Source organism: Aristolochia californica, unplaced genomic scaffold (assembly GCF_029961685.1).
Source record: "Aristolochia californica isolate CCGP_79_NKW_82.1479 unplaced genomic scaffold, dmAriCali1.0.hap1 SCAF_2, whole genome shotgun sequence".
Lineage (NCBI taxonomy): Eukaryota > Viridiplantae > Streptophyta > Magnoliopsida > Piperales > Aristolochiaceae > Aristolochia > Aristolochia californica.
Window position 1 is genome coordinate 40,566,108 of NW_027181881.1, and position 21,950 is coordinate 40,588,057.

A 21,950-nucleotide genomic window follows, 5' to 3' on the forward strand; every position below is an offset into this window, starting at 1 on the left:
GTGAGAATCTAAGGAAGTCAAGATGAGAAACTTCCAAGATAACAAGATATGCCAAGTAAGTTGTGTCTGTTTCATGTCCATGAACCATGGATCCTTCGAAGTTCTCTGGCAGCAACTAAAACATTTAATGTCAAAAGTTCTAGGATGAACCGAAGCTGCTATGAAAATCAACTCTTGATATTTTATTTTCTTGATATTTAAAGGGATTAGAACAAGAGTTTATGGGAGAGAAAAAAAAAAGTATTAGTATCGCCAAAGAAATCTATTGAGAAAATTGGGAGAAGTTAGTTAGAAGAGGGAGCTTATCCTTGTCCCTTTTTTCAACTTAAATTCTGTCATTTTTATTGTTAAAGCCTTTTATAATTATTTTAAACTATAAAATTTTTAGAGACTATTAAGCATTTTCTGTGATTTTTCTATAGTCCAAAAGGTTGTGTTTAACATATCAATAAGTCTCTTAGTAATTGATCGTAATTTTGATTGTGAGCTGTTTAAAATATTTTCAGCTTTTCAAGCCTTCATTTCTATTTTCCATCTAAATCCAAACAATGGACACTATGTTTTTCTTTTATTGTTTTATTTTACGTTATCTATCATGTTTAATTTAGGATCCCATGATAAGGTCATCAACTAAGGGGGTGAGAGAGGGGGTTAAGAAGAAGGAGAAGGAGAAGGAAAATAGGAGGAAGCAGAGAGGGACGGCTAAGGAGATGGAGAGAGAGAAAGAGAGTTTGAGAAAAAAGTGTTAGGACGAATTTGAGAGGGAAGAGAAAAGCCTTGAGTCTCTATTTATAGTTGAGGAATTAAGTTTACAATAACTACCATGTCCTTAGGACTACAAGCTCTCAAAAGGAAAAGACATAAATAGACATACATCATCTTCTCACCATATAAGAATATCATTAAATTACATATTTTGCCACCTTGTTGAAGTGGGGAAAGTATTTACCTTAATGTCACTTTGAGATGTCTTCCAACATACCAAATAAGAGGAGAAAAAACTCATTTCTTTTTTTTTTTCTCTATCTTCAATTTTTTTTTCTTTTCCTTTTTTTTTTTCTATTCTTTTCTCTCCATTTCCACTTTTTATATAATTTTCATTAACACTACGCCTATATGTATTGAATAAATTCCATTTTAAACATTTATTTTATAAAATTCTAAATCTTTAATAATGATATTTTAATTTTAATTTTTTAGGCATTAACATTATTTTAATAACATTTTAATTTTTTAATAATGATATATAATTTTTTGCTCTATCTATTTATTTACTTATTTATCTACGAATGAACAGGTAAAAAGAATGGGTATTGGAATACGATCTCTAGAGCAAATAGGTAACAAAATATGAGTAGAATAAAACAAACATGCCGTTGCCTTTTTACACCCTTGATGAAGAGTGAAGAGTAAGACAAACCATGCTTAAGAGTCAAATGAAGGATTTACAAACATGCCGGAGATAAATTAAACCAAACTCGTTCTAGCACCGGGAAACAAATTTCAACGAGAATAAATTCTACGGCTACAAAGGATCTGTTCTGGGAAGAAGGTGTAGTAAAAGTATGAATAATGCCCAAATATCGTTCTTTACTTTCACTTGAATCAAATTCAATGGCCAGGACTTTATGGAAATGGTTAAAAGAAAATCTCAATTTTCTCTGTAACTTTTTTTACATTTTTACTCCCACAGGGGTAGGCTATGTGATGCTATCAGACCGTTAGTTGGGAACTTCATTGGGCTGGAGAGGGAGAACTGCAGCATTTCGCCGTTGTCGCTCACGGAGGTAAAGGACAGTCAAGAGGCAGATAACTAAGGTAAGTATAGTTGCGTTACCTTCATCCATGATCACTTCGTCAACCCATGCCATAACTTTGGGGTAGAACTGAGGCAGGGAGTCGATCAATTCCACCTGAAGCATCAAGAACCAAAGTAATGGGGTTTGCTCATTCATTAGCATGCACGGTAAAACCATAGGAGTCATTGATATTGTAGGAAGAAATTTCTGAAATGAAGAGAACACGAAAAGAAGATAGAATCTGATAAATTTGAATATTAAACTATATTTTCTAGACATTGTAAGAAGACTTTCAGACAAGCCATGTCCATAAATTATTTTCTTCTACCTACAACCCAAAGAATTGCATACTGCGAGGATAAAGATTATAAGAGACTTTGATGGCTAAACAATATAACGAAAATAAAATAAGGTGTACTCCAATCTCTAAGATATTAATTATGGTCCATTTCCAATTTTTTTGTAATTTGTGAATTTTCTTCAAATTGGATTCTGCTTTCTTTTAATCAGGAAATGGGCACCATATTGCACAAAAATATTTTTGGAAGCAACCATTGATCAAGTATTCTCACCAGGAAACTGTTAGGATAGCCTTTCCGTATCCAAAGGCTCCCAAGGGCCAAAGTAACAGGCAATTTTGCAGCTCGGTCAGTCTCTAGGGCCTGATCATAATACCTCTTCGCCAAGTGAAGATCCAAAGGAAGCCCTTGGCCATGCTCATGCATGTATCCAAGATTAAACATAGCTTGAGCATTGGATTGTGAATGCGCATGCAGATAAGCTTCTGCAGCACGTTCATAATCCTTGTCAGTACCCTGCAAAAAATTTAAATGTGTAAATAGGTAATACAAGGCAATGATTCCAATTGCATAAAAGTAATAGCAGTGTATGTGAGCACATTACCCGACCATAGTAGTATGCATCCCCAATTAGCAATGCAGCATGTTCATTTCCCTGCTCAGAAGCTTGCCACCATAAAGAGTGTGCTCGTTGGTGTCTTTCTGCATCAGTGCAAAACCCTAATTCTCCCATGCAAATACTATGTTCTCCATATTTGTCAAGAATCCATGCAGCATTACTCTGAGCTACCTCATATCCCATCTCTGCCAATCTTGAGTACAAAAGTAATGCCTTCCCCACTTCACCTTTTATGTAAGAGTCCAAAGCCCACTTTGACAGGGCACCCCATGGTCCTCTCTCGGCAACGGACTTGAATAACGCAGAAGCCTAGAATCATCAAGAAATTTAATGAAAGAGCACATATGCACCAGAGACCTAATGAATGCTAGCAAGGTTAGCCCTCCCAAAAAAAATTTAAACATTCAACATAGAAAAGGTAGCAAAGTGGCTGAACGCTGCAACAAATACTATCCTTTTTTTAAAAAAAAAAAAGATGTATATATATAAACAAGAAAAATACATAAATTACAGAAAAGGGAGCATATCCCTGACAACCAGCAATTGTAGGGTAGCTTCGTGCTTAGCAAGCGCATCGGCTGCCGAATTTGCGGATCTCAGAATGTGAGACCAAATACAAGATAAAAATGAAGAAATTTCAATAATCTCCCGAAAAATGTCCCAATGGCGCCACGGGGGAGGGGATGCACGCTTGCCCCAGCCCTAAACAAATACTGTCCTATTTACCTTGTTCTTGCTCTTTTCACCATTATTTTTGAAAAAGTTAAAGTTGGAATAAAAAAAAATGTTGTGCAGACACGACCCCAGATTGGAAGTGTTTCTACTTCCTTGATACCAGTGTTGGTTGAATTAAAAGGGTCAAATTTTCTAGATTAAGTCTTTTCTCTTTCCACCTGGCAACTTTTAAAGTTTTTGTAACCTACTATTCATTTCCATGCATGGCTACTATTCAAATTTTTTTAACCTAGTATTCATTTCCAGCTGGCCTGCTTTAGGCTCAGAGTCTTCAGACTTTTGTATCCTAAAACAATGGTACTTCGAGAAGATTTAGTGGTTTCATATCCTACAGAACATTTTCATGGCAGTGTCACTGAAGAGTGGTTTTTAATTTTAATTTTTTTAACTCTCCATCAATGAAAATCTTTGAGGAGATAACAATACATAAACAACAGTCAAATCAGTCAGAATAAGAAACTAATAATACTTTCCAGAAGACAAGAATTCTCTAAGTCATGGAAGAATTCTCTAAGTCATGGAGGTTGCTCTATGGAGAATTTAAAGAATGCTTTCAACCAGGTCACACTTGCAACTTGCTCAATTTCATTATGTTAAAAATGCATTTTGGTTGAAGGTGGCCAAATCAGATAATGAGCTGCATTTCCTCCCCCTCTTTCTAAATCCTGATCAATGGCGGTGCCCAAGGGATTTTTGGTAGCTCTACAGGTATCTGCCAAGGGGACCCCCTTGTCTCCTATGCTTTCTAACATGACCAGTAAGATGCTTCTTGATCTATTGCTCAAAGCTTGGGAACATGGTTGCTTGCTGCAGCTCGATACTCTTAAAGCTCTGGACAATCCCCTTCAACAATTTGCAGATGACACTTTAAGCTTTTACTATGTCACTTTGGATGAAGTCGTCAAACTAAAAACAGTTTTGATATTCTTTGAAGCAATTTAGGTTAAAAAGTCAATTGGACCAAATCAGCCATATTTGGTATTCATGTTCAGGATCTTAAGCCCATGGGAGAACTCCACGAGTGCCAGGTTTCCCACCTCCCGACCGCATACCTTGGATTGCCTCTCTCCTTATCTCAGCCTTCCAAGAACCTTTGGAGTCCCATAATAGAAAAGATTGATAAGAGATTGTCCAATTGGAAGGGCCACAAGCTATCTAAAGCTGGTAGGTTAACTTTCATCAAATCCATATTGGCTGGTCTTCCTCTCTACTCTCCCTACTAAAACTGCCCAATGAGTATTGTCAAAAATTGAATCCATCTAGAGATGGTATCTTTGGCGTGGTTTCTACAATAGTTTCAAATACCATCTCACGGATTGGGAGGATGTTTGCACCCTCAAATCCTTGGGTAGGCTATGAATAAGGAGGATTAGACAAATGAACGAGGCTCTATTTGCAATATGGATTTGGAGATATGGAGTTGACAGCATTTCCCTATGGAGAAAGCTTATTGATGCTAAATGCAGCAACAATGATCAGCAATGGATTCACCCCTCCTCTGTCCTGAGGATGGCCTCCCCCTTATGCTCCATCTCTTCAACGTTAACACTTGCTTTTCTGCCTCCTTTGCCAGCCGGATTATCCACAATCCATGTATCCCTCTTCCCCCCTGGTAAGGTGATATGGGGAACGATGTTGAGTCTGATTCCTTGGTGCATTTTGAATGAGCTGAACAATCAGGTCTTCCGAGGAACAAGGGTGATTGGCAAGAAGGTTATGGAAAAAAACCATGATAACTACCACAGCATGGATTTATACGAAGAAGTTTGCTGAATTCACCAGCAGATACATCATGGATAATTGGTCATGTATTGCATCTTTACAGTTTATCAAGCCCCCTCAGAACGTCCCTAGGCCTCCTCCTCTCAGGATCATCAAACTCGACTGTGATGATAGTGCTTATGGCTACCCGGGACCTGCTGGTTTTAAGGGGTTCCTTTGTAATCATGATGGAATTATTCTGGCCTCTTCTGTCAGGCTCTTGGCCAATCTGATTCATTAGCTGTTGAGACTCATGGGCTCCTTCACAGTGTGAGGATTGCAATTCATGTAAAGCAAGCACGTTTCCAACCCTGTTTGGAGGCTCCTTCCCCAAATGGATGAGGTCTTCGACCTCACTAATTGCATGTCTATATTCTGGCCCCACATCTATTGTTCTGCCAACTTGGCCGCTGATGAGCATGCTAAGGAAAGCACCCTACTCAATGTTTTAATTTTTGACTTTCATTACTTCTGGAATCATGTTCTTTGTTTTTGCCTTTGTTATTACTTCAGGTCCCTGCTGTTTTGTAGCCTAGGTCTTGTACTTCTTTCCCTTAATCAAACCTCTTTTCCACTCTTCACAAAGAAAAAGGTCGCTATATGTCTACCCATGGAGACTGTTAGAACACTGGTACAGGGGTATTATGGTCATTTCATCATCTCATATGGGTGTCATATGGTCACAGCAAATTAGGGTACATATCATTTCCTTATGTTTCGAGTTTCATTCAATTCTGATGTATATTTAGTGAATTATGAGTATTTTCTATGCAGGAGTATAATTGTCCTTTTGCTGTAATCTCACTAAAGTGAATGATTAAAGGGAGAGGCATGTGCTTTTGGAAGCCTAATCAATGCAGCCCTCTGCAGGCTGCTGCTCAGTTCTCCTCTCTTCACTCTATCTTCCTCTTTTTTCTTCCTCTTAATTTTACATCTTTTCATGATATCAAAGCAGTAGATCAATTGTGGGTGTTTTTTCTTCACATTTTGGTTTCTCCATACAGATTTTCTCTGTCCTAAGGAAATGGCTCAAGTCGATTTCTCTACTGGTAGGGTAAATCTCCACTTTTTCCTTCTTTTGTCCTGCCATAACCATTTGGATGATGGCCATTACTACTGATTGGGCAGTTATTATGCCTACAACATTTTAAGGGTCTTCAATTGAAGCTTTTTGCTTCCATCCTACCTGTGCCAGCATCACCCCTTCCATACCTGCATCATCATGCTGGTTGATGGGTAAATCGTCTGTTACGATATTTATTTAATGACTGAAATGGGGATGTCATGTGTTATTGCTGCTTGATGTGTAGTGGTTATGCCCTAATTTTTTTAGTATGTGGCCCACATATCCTTATCAGGGTAGATTTCAGTAATTAATATTTTGGAATTGGTGAGCTCAATTGTTGTCAATTTGAAGGATTAAATGGCAGATTCCAGCAAAAACGTTGCTGCTCTTAAACCCTTCGAGAACTTAGAGAGTAAGGACTGTCACTCCATCCAGATTACTTCAATTCAATTGAATGGATCCAACTATGTAAATTGGTCCCGCTCAGTTCTTATGTTTCTGAAGGCAAAAAGGAAAGTAAAGTACATTAGGGATGGCCCTCCTAGCTCCATCACTGAAGACTGGGAAGCTGAGGATAATCAAGTAATGACAAGGTTAGTTAATAGTATGGAGTCCCGTGTTAGTGATCAGATCTTGACTTGTGGGACAGCCAAAGAGATGTGGAACTGCACTTGCTTCCATTTTGTCATAGGAGAGCAATCTATCCCGCATATATGAGATGTCTGTTTGGTATTTAATATGCAGAGGAGTGATAGATCAGTCGCTGATTATTTTACAAAGATAAGTGTCTATTGCAGGAAATTAGCACATTCCATCCTTTCACTAAGAATGCTAATGACATTCGAAAGGAATAAAACCATGTTCAAATGGCTAAAATCCTTGACGGTCAAGGGTGTGAGTCTACTGCTATACAGGCAAAGCTGCTACAAATAATGACATAACTACACTTGAACAAGTTTTTAACCAAGTCGTTTAGACAGAAGGTGTAGTGGTAGGTAAAGGTGAGAAAGATACACAACATTCTGATGCAATTGCTCTCAACCTCAACTCTTCCTATAGAAAGCCTGAAGATCGAGGTCATGGAAGCAGTTGTAGAGGTCGTGGCAAAGATTCCTCTACCAAAGGCTATGGTCGTAATGGCAGAGGGGATAGGAAATGTGTTTAGGAAGAAATTCAGAAAGCCAACATGGGCCAACTCCACCATGACAAGTTGTGACTCGACTTCCTATTTTGGTCCTCAGGAGGAGATTCAGCAGTTACTTTAGAGACTTGGTCAATTGACCACCACTCCTACTACCACAGTAAGTGCCATGATGGCAAGCACAGGCACGCTAGCATTGAATGTATCTCATTCTCCCTCCTAGATCATTGATTTAGGAGCTTCTACCCACATGTCAGGTATGGCCTCTCTATTTCAATTTATTAGCCCTTCTCAATCTATCATCATGTTACTTTAGCCGATGGGTCTACCTACCCTATTGAGGGGGAAGGTATTGTGCATATCACACCTCAAATATCATTGAGTTTTGTTCTTTTGTTCCCAATTTTCTTGTAAATCTGTTATCTGTGAGTGACATAACTAAGTCTCTAAATTGTTTTGTAACATTTTCTCCTACTTCTAGTGTATTTCAAGACTTGCAGACGAACAGGACGATTGGTTCCAAATGTGAGAAGGGTGGGCTTTATTTGTTGGATTATGTTTCTATTCCACAAACTATGGCACTTATAGCTAAAGAATCTCCACTCCTATGGCACTAGCATTTGGAGCATCCATCACCAACTAAACTCCATAAGTTATTTCCATCTTTGCCAGCTAATATTTCTTTTGTTTTGTAACCTTTTCTCATACTTTTTGTGTGTTTCAAGACATGTAGACGAAGAGGACGATTGGTTCTAGACGTAAGAAGGGTGGGCTTTATTTGTTGGATGATGTCTCTATTCCACAGACTATGGCACTTATAGATAAGAATCTCCATGCCTATGGCACTTGCGTTTGGAGCATCCATCACCAACTAAACTCCACAAGTTCTTTCCATTTTTTCCAGTTAATAGTTCTTTTGATTGTGAATCGTGTCAAGTGAGAAAACATCGTAGAACTAGTTTTCCAATTAGTTCTAGCCATAGCTCTCATGTTTTTGAATTAATCCATTCAGATGTATGGGGTCCATATAGAGTTCCAAATCCATTTGGATTTAAGTACTATACATTATTTATAGATGACTCCAGCAGAGTCACATGGTTGTCTCTACTAGAGAGAAATCTGAAGTCTTTGATGTATTTGACCTTTTTTAATAAAATAAAAAAAATCAGTTGGCACCCTTGTTAATTTCTTTCATATTGATAGTGGACTTGAATTTTTCAATCAATCATTTGCATCATTTTGTTCCTACGTATATTCTCCCCAACATAATGGGGTTGTGAATGCAAAAACAGACACCTTCTTGAAGTGCCCCATACTTTACTATTTCACATGATGTACCTAAATCATTTTAAGGGAGATGCATTGTTAACATCATATTACTTGATCAATTGTATGCCTTCATCTATTTTGCAAGGACAAGTTCCTATGCAGGTTTTAAAACCCCAATGTAAGTTGTTTGATGTTGTTCTCGCATCTTTGGGTCTAATACTTTCCCCACTTATTTAGTCCCTCTACAGAAAATTTTTCTTGACGTTCTTAAATGTGTTTTTTGGGTTATTAGCATCATCAGAAAGAATACAAATGTTATAATCCAATTAAAAGAAAGACATATGTGTCCTTTAATGTTACATTTTTTGAAAACTCTCCTTACTTTTGCATCTTCTACAGAGTCCCAGTCCTCATCAGGTTCTTCTATGGATAACCCAGTTTCCATTGTTGTTATGGATGCAACAACTTGAGGTTCCTCTCTGCCACTTCAGGTATACAGTTGGTGCTTACGTCATTTGTTGCCTACACCATTGCCTATTGATGCTCCAACTCATGAGCCCACCACTCTAGAACAATCATCATCCTCTTTGCCTACAAATTCGGTTTTTTCTAATTTGGATCTTCCCATTAGCCTTCAAAAAGCTAAAAGGGCATATACCTTTTATCTCATCTCTCAGTACATTTGTGTTGATTTTTTATCTCCATCATACAAATTCATTGTTATGTCGTTGTCTTTGTCTCCTCCACCTTGTTCGATGTAGGATGTTATGGCTTCACCTGAGTGGAAATGAGATATGGATGAGGAGATGGATGATTTGGTGTCTAGGGGAACATGGAGTCTTTGTGAGCCACCTTCAGGGACGATTATTGTAGGGTGTTGTTGGGTCTACACAATTAAGTATAAAGCCGATGGGACTTTTGACAAGTATAAGGCCAAACTAGTAGCCTGGAACTATATACATACCTTCGATGTTGATATGTTTAGACTTTTTTCACATGTGCCTCAACTCACTTCAATTCGTATTTTGGTTTCAGTGACAGTCAACAAAGGGTGCCCACTAGGGGTGGCATCAAACTGAGCCGGTTCGCGAGCTGCTCGAGCTCGGGTCGGCTCGGTTCGATTCGATTCATCTAGATCTCGAACCGAGTTCGAGATCCAGATATGGCTTGTTTGAGTTAACGAGCCGAGCTCGACCAAACCATGGTTCGGTTCGAAAGCTCGCGAGCCGGCTCGTTAACGGGCTCGAGAGTCGAGAGCGGGAGCGAGGGGGGGGAAAAAATTTCCTCCCCTCGTCACCGTCGAGCCCCTCCCGTCCATTGTTGTGGCCGCCTCTGTCGCCGTCGTCAGCTGCCTTACCAGCCGCCTTCGCCGCTGCTTGATTTCTTCCCCGTCGTCTGCCTTCGCTTTTGTTTCCGTCGCAACCGTCATCCCCAACGAAAGTTCCTCGCCGACACCGGTGGAACTTTTCCTTCCGCGTCGTCCTCGACAGAAACCAGAGGACCTAAGTTAAAAGGGAAAAATAATTCCCACCCGCACAAGAAAACGATTTCACACGTGCGAGATCACAAACTAGTTAAAAAAAAATTCTAGGGACTATTAGTAGTTTTTTTAATAAATGTTGAAAAAATATTTTTAGTAGAAATACGTTTCCAGGAATTATTAGTGCCTCATGTTTTTTTGAAACATTTTTCTAATTGGAAATTCTTATTTAAAAAATCATATAATTTTCTAAGTAAGATTTTTCTACCAAGATGGATTAGAAAACCGTATAGAAATTTTTGAATAAGTATTTGACAATTGATGCTGTAATACTTTTAGCATGAGGCAATTTTCATAGCAATTTTGTGTTTGACATTATATTTGATTAAAAATTTATCGATAAGTATAGTAATATATTAGATTGATTATTAATTTTTATTTATTTCCCTAGAAGAGGCAATAAGAGGTCTATTTAAATTTCCTAAGAAAATTTTAAAATATTTCTTGTAATTTTCTAGTAAGTCACTAATAGTAATAGGAATTTATTTAAAGGTTTTTTTTGGAATATGTATCCTAGGAAAAACATTTCTAGTTTTTCCTAGAATATAAATTTTCGACCAGGGGCACTAAGGAGGCCATAGTAAATTTATGGCCAAATTCAAAAATTACAAAATAAGTTAGACAACATTTGGGGTAAAAAAGATTAATATTAATGCGTTATAATCCATTATCGAGATTCAATCCCGAACCTCCCCTATCATTCTTTTTATAAAATGTATGCATAATTTTATATATAATTTATTTGACATATATTTTACGTAGAGTATTAAATGTAGGTTAAGCTCGAACTCGACCAGAGCTCGAGCTTGAACTCGGTTAAAATTATTAGGCCCGAGCTCGATTACAATTTTACGCTCGAGGCTAGGGTCGGCTCAAGCTCAAGTTCAAAATATTTAAATCAAGCTCGGTTCGAACATAGGAAGGTTCGGGCTCAGCTCAATTCGATGTCACCCTTATACCCAATTTTAAGTAGAGGTTATGCACAATTTTATGTAGAGAACATGCCCAAATTTATGCAAAATGTATGCCCAATTTTATGTAAAATGTATGCATAATTTATTTAACATGTATTTTTTGAAAAAATTTAAATGTATGTTGAAGCTCGAACTCGAGACATGTATTTTTTGAAAGTTTTAAATGAATGTTGGAGTTCGAGTTCGATAACAATTTTGGGCTCGAGCTCGAGTTCGAAATATTTAAATCAAACTCAGCTCGAACATAGGCAGGTTCAGGCTCGGCTCGGCTCGATGCCACCCCTAGTGCCCACTATTTCAATTGGATGTCAAAATGCATTACTGTATGGCGACTTAAAGGAGGAAATACAAATGAAGCAACCTATTGGGTATGTTGTTCAAGTGGAGACAAAAAAAGTGTGTTAGTTGAAGAAAGCAATCTATGGACTCAAACAAAGTCCTAGAGCATAGTTTGAGAAGTTTAGAAATGTAGTGATATCATTGTGATCACTTAATGTTCTTGCTGAACTATAGTTATATTAGTTGTCTATGTTGACAACATCCTCTTATCTGGGAGCGACTTGGAAGGAATTGAGGAGGTAAAAACGTATTTGGCCACACATTTTCAAACTAAGGATTTAAGACAGCTAAAATATTTCCTTGAAGTTGAAGTGGCTCAAAATAAGAAGAGAGTTGTTCTCTCTTAGTGGAAGTATATTGTAGATATGTCATAGAAGTATAGTCTCTTGGGTGTTGGACCAATAGATACTCCCATGGAAGTCAATGCTAGTCTCATGACTCTCAGTCTTGTGCTTAAGAACAAGACATAGAATAGACACCTAGTGGGATAATTGATTTATGTTACAGTCAATAGGTCTGATATATCCTTTGCAGTGGGAGTAGTGAGTCAATTCATGAAAACCCAAGAATAATACATTTAGAAGTTCCTCAAAGAATTTTAAAATATTTGAAAGGTGCTCCTAGAAAAGGTCTACTATACACTCAAAATGAAAAGATTGATGTGTTAGATGCAGATTATGTCGGGTGAAAAATGGATACGAGGTCCACCATTGGTCACTCTATTTTTTGAGGTAGCTTGATGAGTTGAAAAGTAAGAAACAAGTTGTAGTGGCTAGATTTAATGCCAAGGTAGAATATAGGGCAATGGCTCACACAGTTAGTGAGCTTATGAGGGTGAAATCAGTTCTTATTAAATTTGGATTTTCCATTCCAAAACCTATGGTTATGAAATGTGATAATCAAGCCGATATATTTATAGCAAGTAACCTAGTATTCCACGAAAAGACCAAACACATAGATGTCAATTGCCATTTTATTAGAGATGTTATCATGCAAGGGGAAGCGGTTACACCATATGTGAAATTCTCAAAGAAACTTGGAGATGTGTCCATAAAACCTCTTGGAGGGCATAAACACCTGGTATTTTGTAACAAGCTGGGACTTTTTAACATTTACTCTCCAACTTAAGAGGGAGTGTTAAAATACTAGAGCAGTGGTATTTTGGTCACTTCATCATCTCATATGGGTGTCATATGTTCACAGCATGCTAGGCTACATATCATGACCTTATACTTCAAATGTCATTCAATCCTGATGTATATTTTGTGAGCTATGAGTATTTTTGTACGTAAGGGCATAATTGTCCTTTTGCTGTAATCTCACTTTAAAGGGAGAGGCTCGTTCTTTTGGGAGCTTAATCAACACAGGCCTCTTCTAGCTGCTAAATTCTCCTCTCTTCTCTATTTTCCTCTTTTCTCTACCTTCTTCCTCTCAATTTTACATCTTTTTCAGAGACAATTCAAATTAACTCAATCTAATGAAGGTTGTTTCATAAAAATTTCAGATATAAAGAAGTTCAGCTTCTCTAAATGTCAGCACTGAAAGAACAACTGGTCTATGGAAATATTTAGAAATTTCAAATCCACCAAAAACTAGAAAGCAGTTGAAATATTAGTTGAGAGGACTGGTTTGCAAGTTTCTCAAAAAATATCCAGTGGTGAAGGATGCAGCTAGTTTAATATACCTTAAATACTATATCGAGAATGGGTAGTTAACGAGAAGCCCAGAAACTGATAGCTGTAATTCTTGGGCCAAACAGGACTTGTTAATGGACTCTCACCCACCAAATGCCAAACACTCAGTTCTTGTGGGTCTCAACTTATACTATCTCAACAAGATGATGTACTACTGCTAGCCATAACTTTCTTATCCTCCTCACAAAGGCATTCTAACTATAGCTGAACATAATACAAATTTTAAGAATCACGTATCACAACTTTTTTTTTTTGAACTCGTATCACGTATCACAACTTTTCTTGAGTATATGAGAAAATTTAGAGACACCTTCTGCAACTGTTAAGAGAGGATAGCAAATCCTGTCACAACCAACCACATCAACATTTTTTATTTTTTATTTTTTATTTTGAGAAAGGTGTATTTATATAAACAAGAGAAATTACAAAAGAGGGAGCAGATCCCTGACAACCAGCGATTGTAGGGTAATTCCCTGCTTGGCAAGCACATCTGCTGCCGAATTTGCGGATCTCGGAATATGAAACCAAATACAAGATAACCAACCACATCAACATTTTTACTCATGTTCACATATTTAAACTAAACAGCTAGCAAATGATACCTAACTATATATTTATATATATAAATATACTTGTTCCTTGGTTCAACATTAGGGCTTCATAGTTTCCATGACAATTTTTTCTTGTCTAAGACAAAGAAGAGAGTTACAGATAATAGCAAACACATTATTGCACAACAGCTACTTGTAAACATGAGAACATTTTAGAAGGGCAGATCAACGATTGGTAAATAAGTAATAAATGTAATGAAGATTTTTCAGTGTGTCCTGCAGATTAAAGTCAATAAGTCAGCAAAAGTTACTGATCAGCTATTTTTATTGCTCATAAAGCCATACCAATACAAGGCAGGACAACATTTAGGAATCCAAACAAAGATATATGTGCCTAGATGTAACATATACATAAATTTATCAACCCTAGCACCTGTGAACATTTAAATTTTAGTCAAATAATGCTTCATCTACTAGGTGACACTTGCTTTTGTGCTACTAAGATGCCGTTGATGCATTTCCAAAAAAAAAAAAAAAAGCATTATGCATGCCATAGTGAGAAAATAATGCACTATGAAAATCCAATTATGGCAGCTGGGATATGGGACTCACAGGCATCAACAGCAGTTATTGTTGTTTTTCTTTTTCTCTTTATTAGAATATTGGTATTGGCAGCACTTTAGTTGATCTTTGTAACCTAAAGCAACAAATAATCTTACCATTTGAAGATTCTCTCTAAAACCAACCCCTTTCTGACACATCTTTGCCAAATGGTAAAATGCCTTTGGCTGACCAACAGTAAATGCAGTAAAAATAAACTTTCTTGCCAACTTGATATCCCTTTTTACACCAAAGCCCTTGAGGTACATAATTCCAAGATTATAAAGTGCAGCAGTCTCCTCATTCTCTACAGCCTTCTCAAAGAATTCTCGTGCCTGCAAATTAGGATGGTTACCTTTGAGAAACAGCTAAATCAGAAGAAAAAAAATGGTTTTTAGTTTTAAGAAATAGCAGTCAAAGAAGGGACTGAGTTCAGTTTCAAAAAGAAACCATAAGAAACATCGCCAGAATAATGATACACCAAACGAAACTATCAAAATAAAGTGTCACAAGAAATTAAACCTGGTAGTTATGATCAGTAGTGATAACTAGCTACAGTTTCCATAAAGGAAATGCAGAAACAAAAGAAATTATTAAATAGCAGTTTTGTTTAATGTTCATTTTGCCCTTGAAATCTTTATAAGGCTAGTAAAATAAGGTTTACTTAGTTGAAAAGGTTAAACAATAATAATAAAACTGCATACTCTGTAGTCCAATAAGTTGGCCACTGATAACTTGTATCCTTTAGTTCATTAGCAGCAGTTCATGCATCAAATCTGATCTTAATAACCAACTATTTGATAATCGTACCAAAAAAATAAAACGTATTGTTTAAATTTAAAACCAAAAAGTTAAAAGCTGATATTTTCACAAGTATCTGCCCTTCAGAAAAAAACTACTACACAATGTTCAAGAGAGAATAAAAAAACATCTGCACGTACCTTGGTATAGTTCTTTTCAACTCCATAACCTTTAACGTGTAAATACCCTAATCCATTATAAGCTGAAAATTGCTGCTGCTTAACAGCGAGCGTAAGCCACTCCAGTGCTTTTGTATGATTTCTCTCGAGTCCCGCACCCATAGCATAAATCTCTCCAAGAAGCTCCATAGATCTTGACTCTCCCTTCTCTCCAGCTTTATGAAGCCAATAAAAAGCCTTTGTTTCATCTCGCCTCACTCCTCTCAATCCATAATAATAGTATATACCAATTCGGTACATAGCCCCCGCATTACCTTTCTGCGCTTGGAATTCGGTGATTTGGAAATCCTCATCCTCCTCACCTCGAGACTTTCTCAATGCTTCTTTATTCTCCTCTACACCAGTATGGATCCGAATGGGTTCGAGCACCGGTGATTCCTTGGAGATCAGAGAGCTCGAGATAGCTGCTCCGGCTAATTCAGAGTAAAGCTTAACAGATTTATCATACATCTGAAACATAGCAGGGCCAAAACTCTCCTTAGAGCTAGAAGGATACCTTTAATAAAACAGAATCTAGTTTGTTATGTCAAAATGAAGAATACAAGAAAATCTGATTTTCGATGGGTTAGGAGCTTTAGAGAAGAATTAATACCTCTTGGCGGTGGTAAGTATATGCAAGGGCCATCTTGGATTGCATATTCCCACCATCAGCAGCAAAGTGGTGGTACAAAAATGCCTTTGCGGGGTTCAAATCCCTCGCACATCCGGTCCCATAAAAAAACGCCAAAGTCGACTGGGAGTGGGGGTTCCCAGCTTGAGCGGCCACCTCTATCTCAGACACGGCATCCTCCATCGACCTGGGATCGGCCGAAGAGACAGCGGAGATCATCTTATTGATGCCGGAGGCGTATAGGGACTCATCAGGGGAGGAAGAGGCGTCTAACGGGAATTCCTCATCGACGACAGAGCGCCAGGAACCGGGGTCGACTTCGTGACCGGTCCTAGGGCCGGAGTCCGGGAAATCCTCCCAGTCGGTGTTGAGGTCAACATCGGGTGGAAGAGTGTCTTTGAAGTCATCTGGCGAGAGATAGAGGACGAAGTGGCGAGCTGTGACGGAGGAAAGTAACAGAGAGAAGTGCAGCAAGAGGGGGAGGAGACGCATTGGTTGGGGAAAATCTGAAAAAGAACGGGAAGAACGAATTGTGATTTGTAACGTAATCGCTCAAGGCTAATGGGGTAAGGGTCAATATACGCTACCAGGAGACGCTTGACGCACACAATACTGCAACATCCAATTGCTGCGCAGAGCTGACACGGCGATACCTCACGCTGACCACCTCAGAAAAGGAACTTTGAGGGAAGGGATAGCTAATAGTGAAACCTGTGTCGTTTTAAAAAATAAAAATATTAATATTAATAATAATAATAATGCTTCATTTTATTTTCTTTAAATTCATATGAAATAAGTGGCAATTTTAGGTTACGATAAATCTATTGAAATACCAATCTATTTCTTGGAGTTATTTTGTGCATAAATATAAAGTATTATAATATCTCAATTCACTCCCCTCCTGATAAGCCACCTGGTCCAACATAGTTTCTAAGAATCACTTTAATTCCTTTCAAGGTGTCTCAAACTATTTGTCACAGTCTCAATCTTTTAAGAGATTTCTCGTCACTCATGACTTACATGAACATCTCACAAAGCCACCTCCTTCTTTCATGAGGATGATTCTAGCTACAAGAAAAGGCTTTAAGAAGACACCTTACTGATTAATTAATTGATTAACAGTATGGAAGAGTTTGTGATAATAATGTTGTCCATCTTAAAAGTCCCTAAAATATATGGTTTACATGTCTCAAACTTTCTTCTTTGTATTGACATCTTTTAAAGGATAATTGAAACCCTAATGTAGGGTTTGATGCAATTCGGGCATTGATTATACTTCTAGTGTATGTAAGAGGTTTCTTTCTTTGTAGAATTGATTGAGTCAACCCCTTAATTATGTTTCGGCATCAATATCAAGTTTTAAGAAGTTAAAATCATACTCTAATGTCTTGGCATGATGATTTTGAATTCTGCCTTTTTTTATCCAACTCTTACATGCTAAGCTTGTTTACTTAAGTGTTAATCGTAGAAGTTTGTTTGTGGTTGCTTCTTTCATAATTGAGTGTGTGTCTCTGTATTCTCTCTTCTATTATTGATTTGAGTTCTTATAAGTTCTACAATTTTGATTTTTCACATTACTCATGGTTGAACACTCATCTGCTTCTCATTAACTTGAGAAAACTGATTTTTTAAGAGTCACTAAAATTCCTTTTAAAGGTGTCTCAAACTATTTGTCCTGGTCTCAATTTGTTAAGAGATTTTTCATCACTCATGACTTAGATGAACAAATCACAAAGTCACCTCCTTCATTCAATGAGGATGATTCTAGCTACAAGAAATGGCTTCAAGAAGACACATTGATAATTAATTGGTTGATTAATAGTATGGAAGTGTTTGCGGTGGTCCATCTTGAAAGTACCAAAAATATATGGTTACATGTCTCAAACTTTATTCTAGTATTGATAGCCTCCAAAGGCTCTAAGATGTTTTTAAGGCCATGTACAATAAGAAGCATTTAGAAAATCTCAATGAGTACTTTTTTCACTTTAGAGGATTCTTACAAGAGTGGAAGCTTGCCTAGCCTTATTCTACTTTAATTGTTGTTTAAAAGAGACAAAGAGAGAAATTAGTTGGAGCTATTTGCCTAGCTAATTTATAACCATATCTAGAGGTTGCCAAAACCAAAATTATAAATTCATCTACAAAGCCCTCATTTGATGACATATATGCTTATGACTCCAATTATGCAAATTGAGCAAAAAACTGAACCTTTTGAGATATTAGCTATGGTTAGTCAAGTTAGAGGTCAGACTTATCAAGGAAGGGGCCGAGGTGGAAGTTTTGGTAGAGGTAGAGGTAGAGGTAGGGGTTGAATTTTTGGTAGAGGTGGAGGTAGGGGTTGAATTTTTGGTAGAGACGGGGTAGGGGTTGAAGTTTTGGTGAGTCTTCAAGGGATTCTTCAAACCCTAGAGGCTCTTCTACTCCTCGAATTTGTTCTTAATGGGGGTTGAATAATCACTGGATTGAGAGATGTTGGAGGCTACATGGTAAACCTGCACACATGAATCAAGTTGTTGACATCATAGAAAAAAAAAAAAAAAAAACCATCCCCTTTCCACCAGCAAATTTTAAACCCTTTATAAAGGAATATTATGAAGTTCTTCATCAAGAGTATGTTGGCTTCTTCTTCTGGTACCCCTTCTAGCCTCTATTGCCACAAATGGTATAAATATGTCTTTTTCTTTTTTATGCTCCAACTCTTTTTCTTGGATTATTGATTCCGGTGCCTCAAAATATTAAATTAGGAAATTAGGCAATTTATCTTCCTTGTTCCCATGTCCTACAGACTGACTTTTGTCTTATTGCAGATGGTTCATAGACCAAAGTTCAAGGGATTGACTCTTCCTCTCTTTCTTCAAATTTGGCTTCATTAGATGTCTTATTTGTGCCTCCATTTCCATCGTGTCTCATGTATGTGAGTTACATTACCAAAAAATTAAATTGTTTGGTCACTTTTCACCCTTTTTATTGTATTTTTTAGGACAACTAAACCAAGGGGGTCATTTGGTGGTGGCCATGAAAAGGATGTCTTTATTTCTTGGATGTAGCCCTAATTTCAGCAATGCATATTTCATCAAATCATGTTCTTCAATGGCACAATCGCCTAGGGCATCTTTACCTAAATACATTACAATCCTTAACTTCTTCATTAAAGTCAATTTCAAATTTACCATGTGAAATTTGTGAGTAAAGCAAGCATCATCAAAGTTTTTTACTTATAAATTTGAGAAAGTTAGTTTGAGACATTTTTTTTAGTTCATTGGGATGTATGTGGACCAGTTCAAGTTCCCAATATTACCTAATCAAAGTACTTTGTATTATTTGTGGATGATTGTACTCGAGTCACTTGCTTATTTTTAATGAAATATTGATTGAATGTCTTGCTATTTTTGAATCCTTTTACTATATGGTTGACACTCAATTTCATAAGAAAATTCAGGTCCTTTATTTTGATAATTCTTGAGAATATTTATCCTCTCAATTTCAATAATTTTGTCACCAACAAGATGATGAAGAGGTAGTGTTGTTCAGAAATGATATTCCACTTGAGCCTACATATATGCCCATTCATGGAGTAGTCACTTGAACACAACAAAACAACCGAGACATAATTTTGTTATTAGTGAAGATGAGAAAACGATGAAATATATGGAGATGAGGAAAAAGAAAAGCACTAATGGGAAGAATAAGATGAAGATGGAGATGAAGATGAACTCAAAGAAAAAGAGGATGAAGAACAAGAGGAAGGGGATACATAAGAGGAAATCAGGCAAAATGAAGATTAATTTGGGGATGACCCATGTTAGATATACATGTAATATTAAAATTACTAATATTAATAATATGTAATTTAAACTGTTTGCTTAAATGTTCAATCTAATTATATTAATTAATTGTGTGATCCACCAACAAGCAGCCTACAAGGCCATTTCTTTGATCCCAACAATTTGTGTAGCAACTCGTTGACAATAGCCTTGTTACCACTGTTGGAGCTAGAGCTGCCCTCTCATTCATAGGCAGAAGCATCTACCCTCGTAAGCCATAATGCTAGTGTTGAGACTCTTGATGGTGTGCGACCCTCAAGTAGTGGTCGTCTTTCTAATATTTATTTGGTTAATTAGAATGGTTTTCTTCATTTTACTTGTGTAAAATACAAATACCATATATCTTTAGTAGATACTTCATCATCAAAGCATTCCACATATCAGCCTTCTACATCACAAACCTCCTAGAGTTGAGCGTGTGGCCCTTATAGGGGTTTTGGCATAGAGAGGGCCATTAGGAAGAGATCACTAGTCCACTAGGCCAAAGATGCTTGATGGATTTACATAGTAGCGAGTTCACCAACTTCATCAGTGAACTTCTTAGGAAGCATGCATCAAAGAAGGTGATGAAATTCAAATCTTACAAAGATGAAGAATTTTCAAACATGTTTGATATGATCATGGTAATTTTGTTTTATTTATTTTAATTTATTAATTATTTATACTTTGTTTAATGCATAGTGTCATGTGTAATTAATCTTGTGTAGTTCTATCAGCTTTATGTAGGACAAGTTTGTAGTCTAATGTTATAATGACGAGTCTGTTAGATGAGTCTATACGTCCACTTGGGGCCACGTGTTCAATGATTACTCTGAACAACACTAACAATTCCAATGATTTGGGGATTTGGAAGAGGCAGTTTAGTATCCATTTCCTGAGTGTTCCCAAGATGATTGAGATTGAAAATGTCAAAATGCCTTCAATGATGATAATTTTTAGGTATTTTATGTATTTTTTCTATTTATAGTACTAACAAAATTGCTATTATTGTGTGTGACTCATATTCATTTGTGGTCAAAGTTTAGCGATGGTATGTATAATATTGTTGATATATTTTTCTTTTGTTACAAAGTTTAGTGTTCTAACTTAATTTAATGTTACATTTGTAGGGTGAGGTCAACAAAGTTAACTTTTTTAAAAAGCACCCACTCTAGAGAGGGTAGTGGATGGGCATACAATGAGACTTGAGCTACCCATGTTAGTATTATGTATTTTTATGGTTTATTTGTTTTTGTGATTAAATCTAGACAAATTATTAATTATTGTATACAACTTTAATAGGAACATATGAATAGTTTAGTCCAAGAAGCTAGGGCTACAACTATAGAACCTAACTATATTGCTATATATGGTCAAGTGATGGTTCTACAAATTGGTTATGAGAAAAGGACAAGTCAAGGAGAACAACCCCCCCCCGCCCCCACCCAATTTCCCACAGTTTGGAGTTTAAGAGTCGTAGTGTTGACCATAGGTCGATTCCTTTCTTTCTTATGATGATAACAAACTTAACATAGTTGGAAATTTGTGAACCAAGTATTTTAGATACTTTGCCTTGAAGAGAAATGCATTTCAAGGTCTAAATCTTCAAAACGATAAAGCCTACTCAAAACTTCAAGCTTTATTCAAAGACGAATCTTGAAGAAGCACCCATGAAGAAGAAGACAATGTGACGACTAGAGTTTAAGTGTCATTGATTTATATCAAAAATTTGTAAAAAAATGTAAAAGAGCTTTTCAACTCCTTTCTTTAAAAGTACAATGTTAAATATGGAGTCTTAGGGCATACATTGCATATTTACATGTTTAAAACTATTATACACATCTTATAAAACATGTTAGAGAACTTAGATTCAATAATTGTCAAGTTTTAAAAGTCAACTTAAGTTGAACTGGCACTGGAATGATCGATCAACATCTGCCAATGATCAATCATCCAAAAGTGTGTAGGTCAAGATTATAAAGCATGATCGATCAACCAAAGCCGATTGATCGATCATCCAGAACATGGTCATTTCATACTACAAAGCATGATTGATCATCCCATTTGGATTAATTGATCAATACTATTCGGTAAAGCAAAAATTACATGGAACGATCGATCATCCAACTCAATTAATTGATCAGGCAAAATCTTGCAAGTGAGGGACATA

At 36.8% G+C, this 21,950-nt stretch overlaps 1 protein-coding gene across 1 annotated transcript; it reads right to left on the reverse strand.

The window, feature by feature from the left end:
- Nucleotides 1-1,408: 1,408 nt before the first annotated feature.
- LOC137956788 (ERAD-associated E3 ubiquitin-protein ligase component HRD3A) lies at nucleotides 1,409-16,629 on the reverse strand. Its single transcript, XM_068804412.1, has 7 exons — nucleotides 16,565-16,629; nucleotides 15,960-16,483; nucleotides 15,329-15,817; nucleotides 14,507-14,722; nucleotides 2,703-3,026; nucleotides 2,372-2,614; nucleotides 1,409-1,913 (listed from the first exon to the last, which is right to left on the reverse strand). Exons 1-7 carry the CDS (start codon nucleotides 16,596-16,598, stop codon nucleotides 1,722-1,724), a joined length of 2,022 nt encoding a protein of 673 aa, XP_068660513.1. The 5' UTR covers nucleotides 16,599-16,629; the 3' UTR covers nucleotides 1,409-1,721.
- Between the last annotated feature and the right edge of the window lie 5,321 nt (nucleotides 16,630-21,950).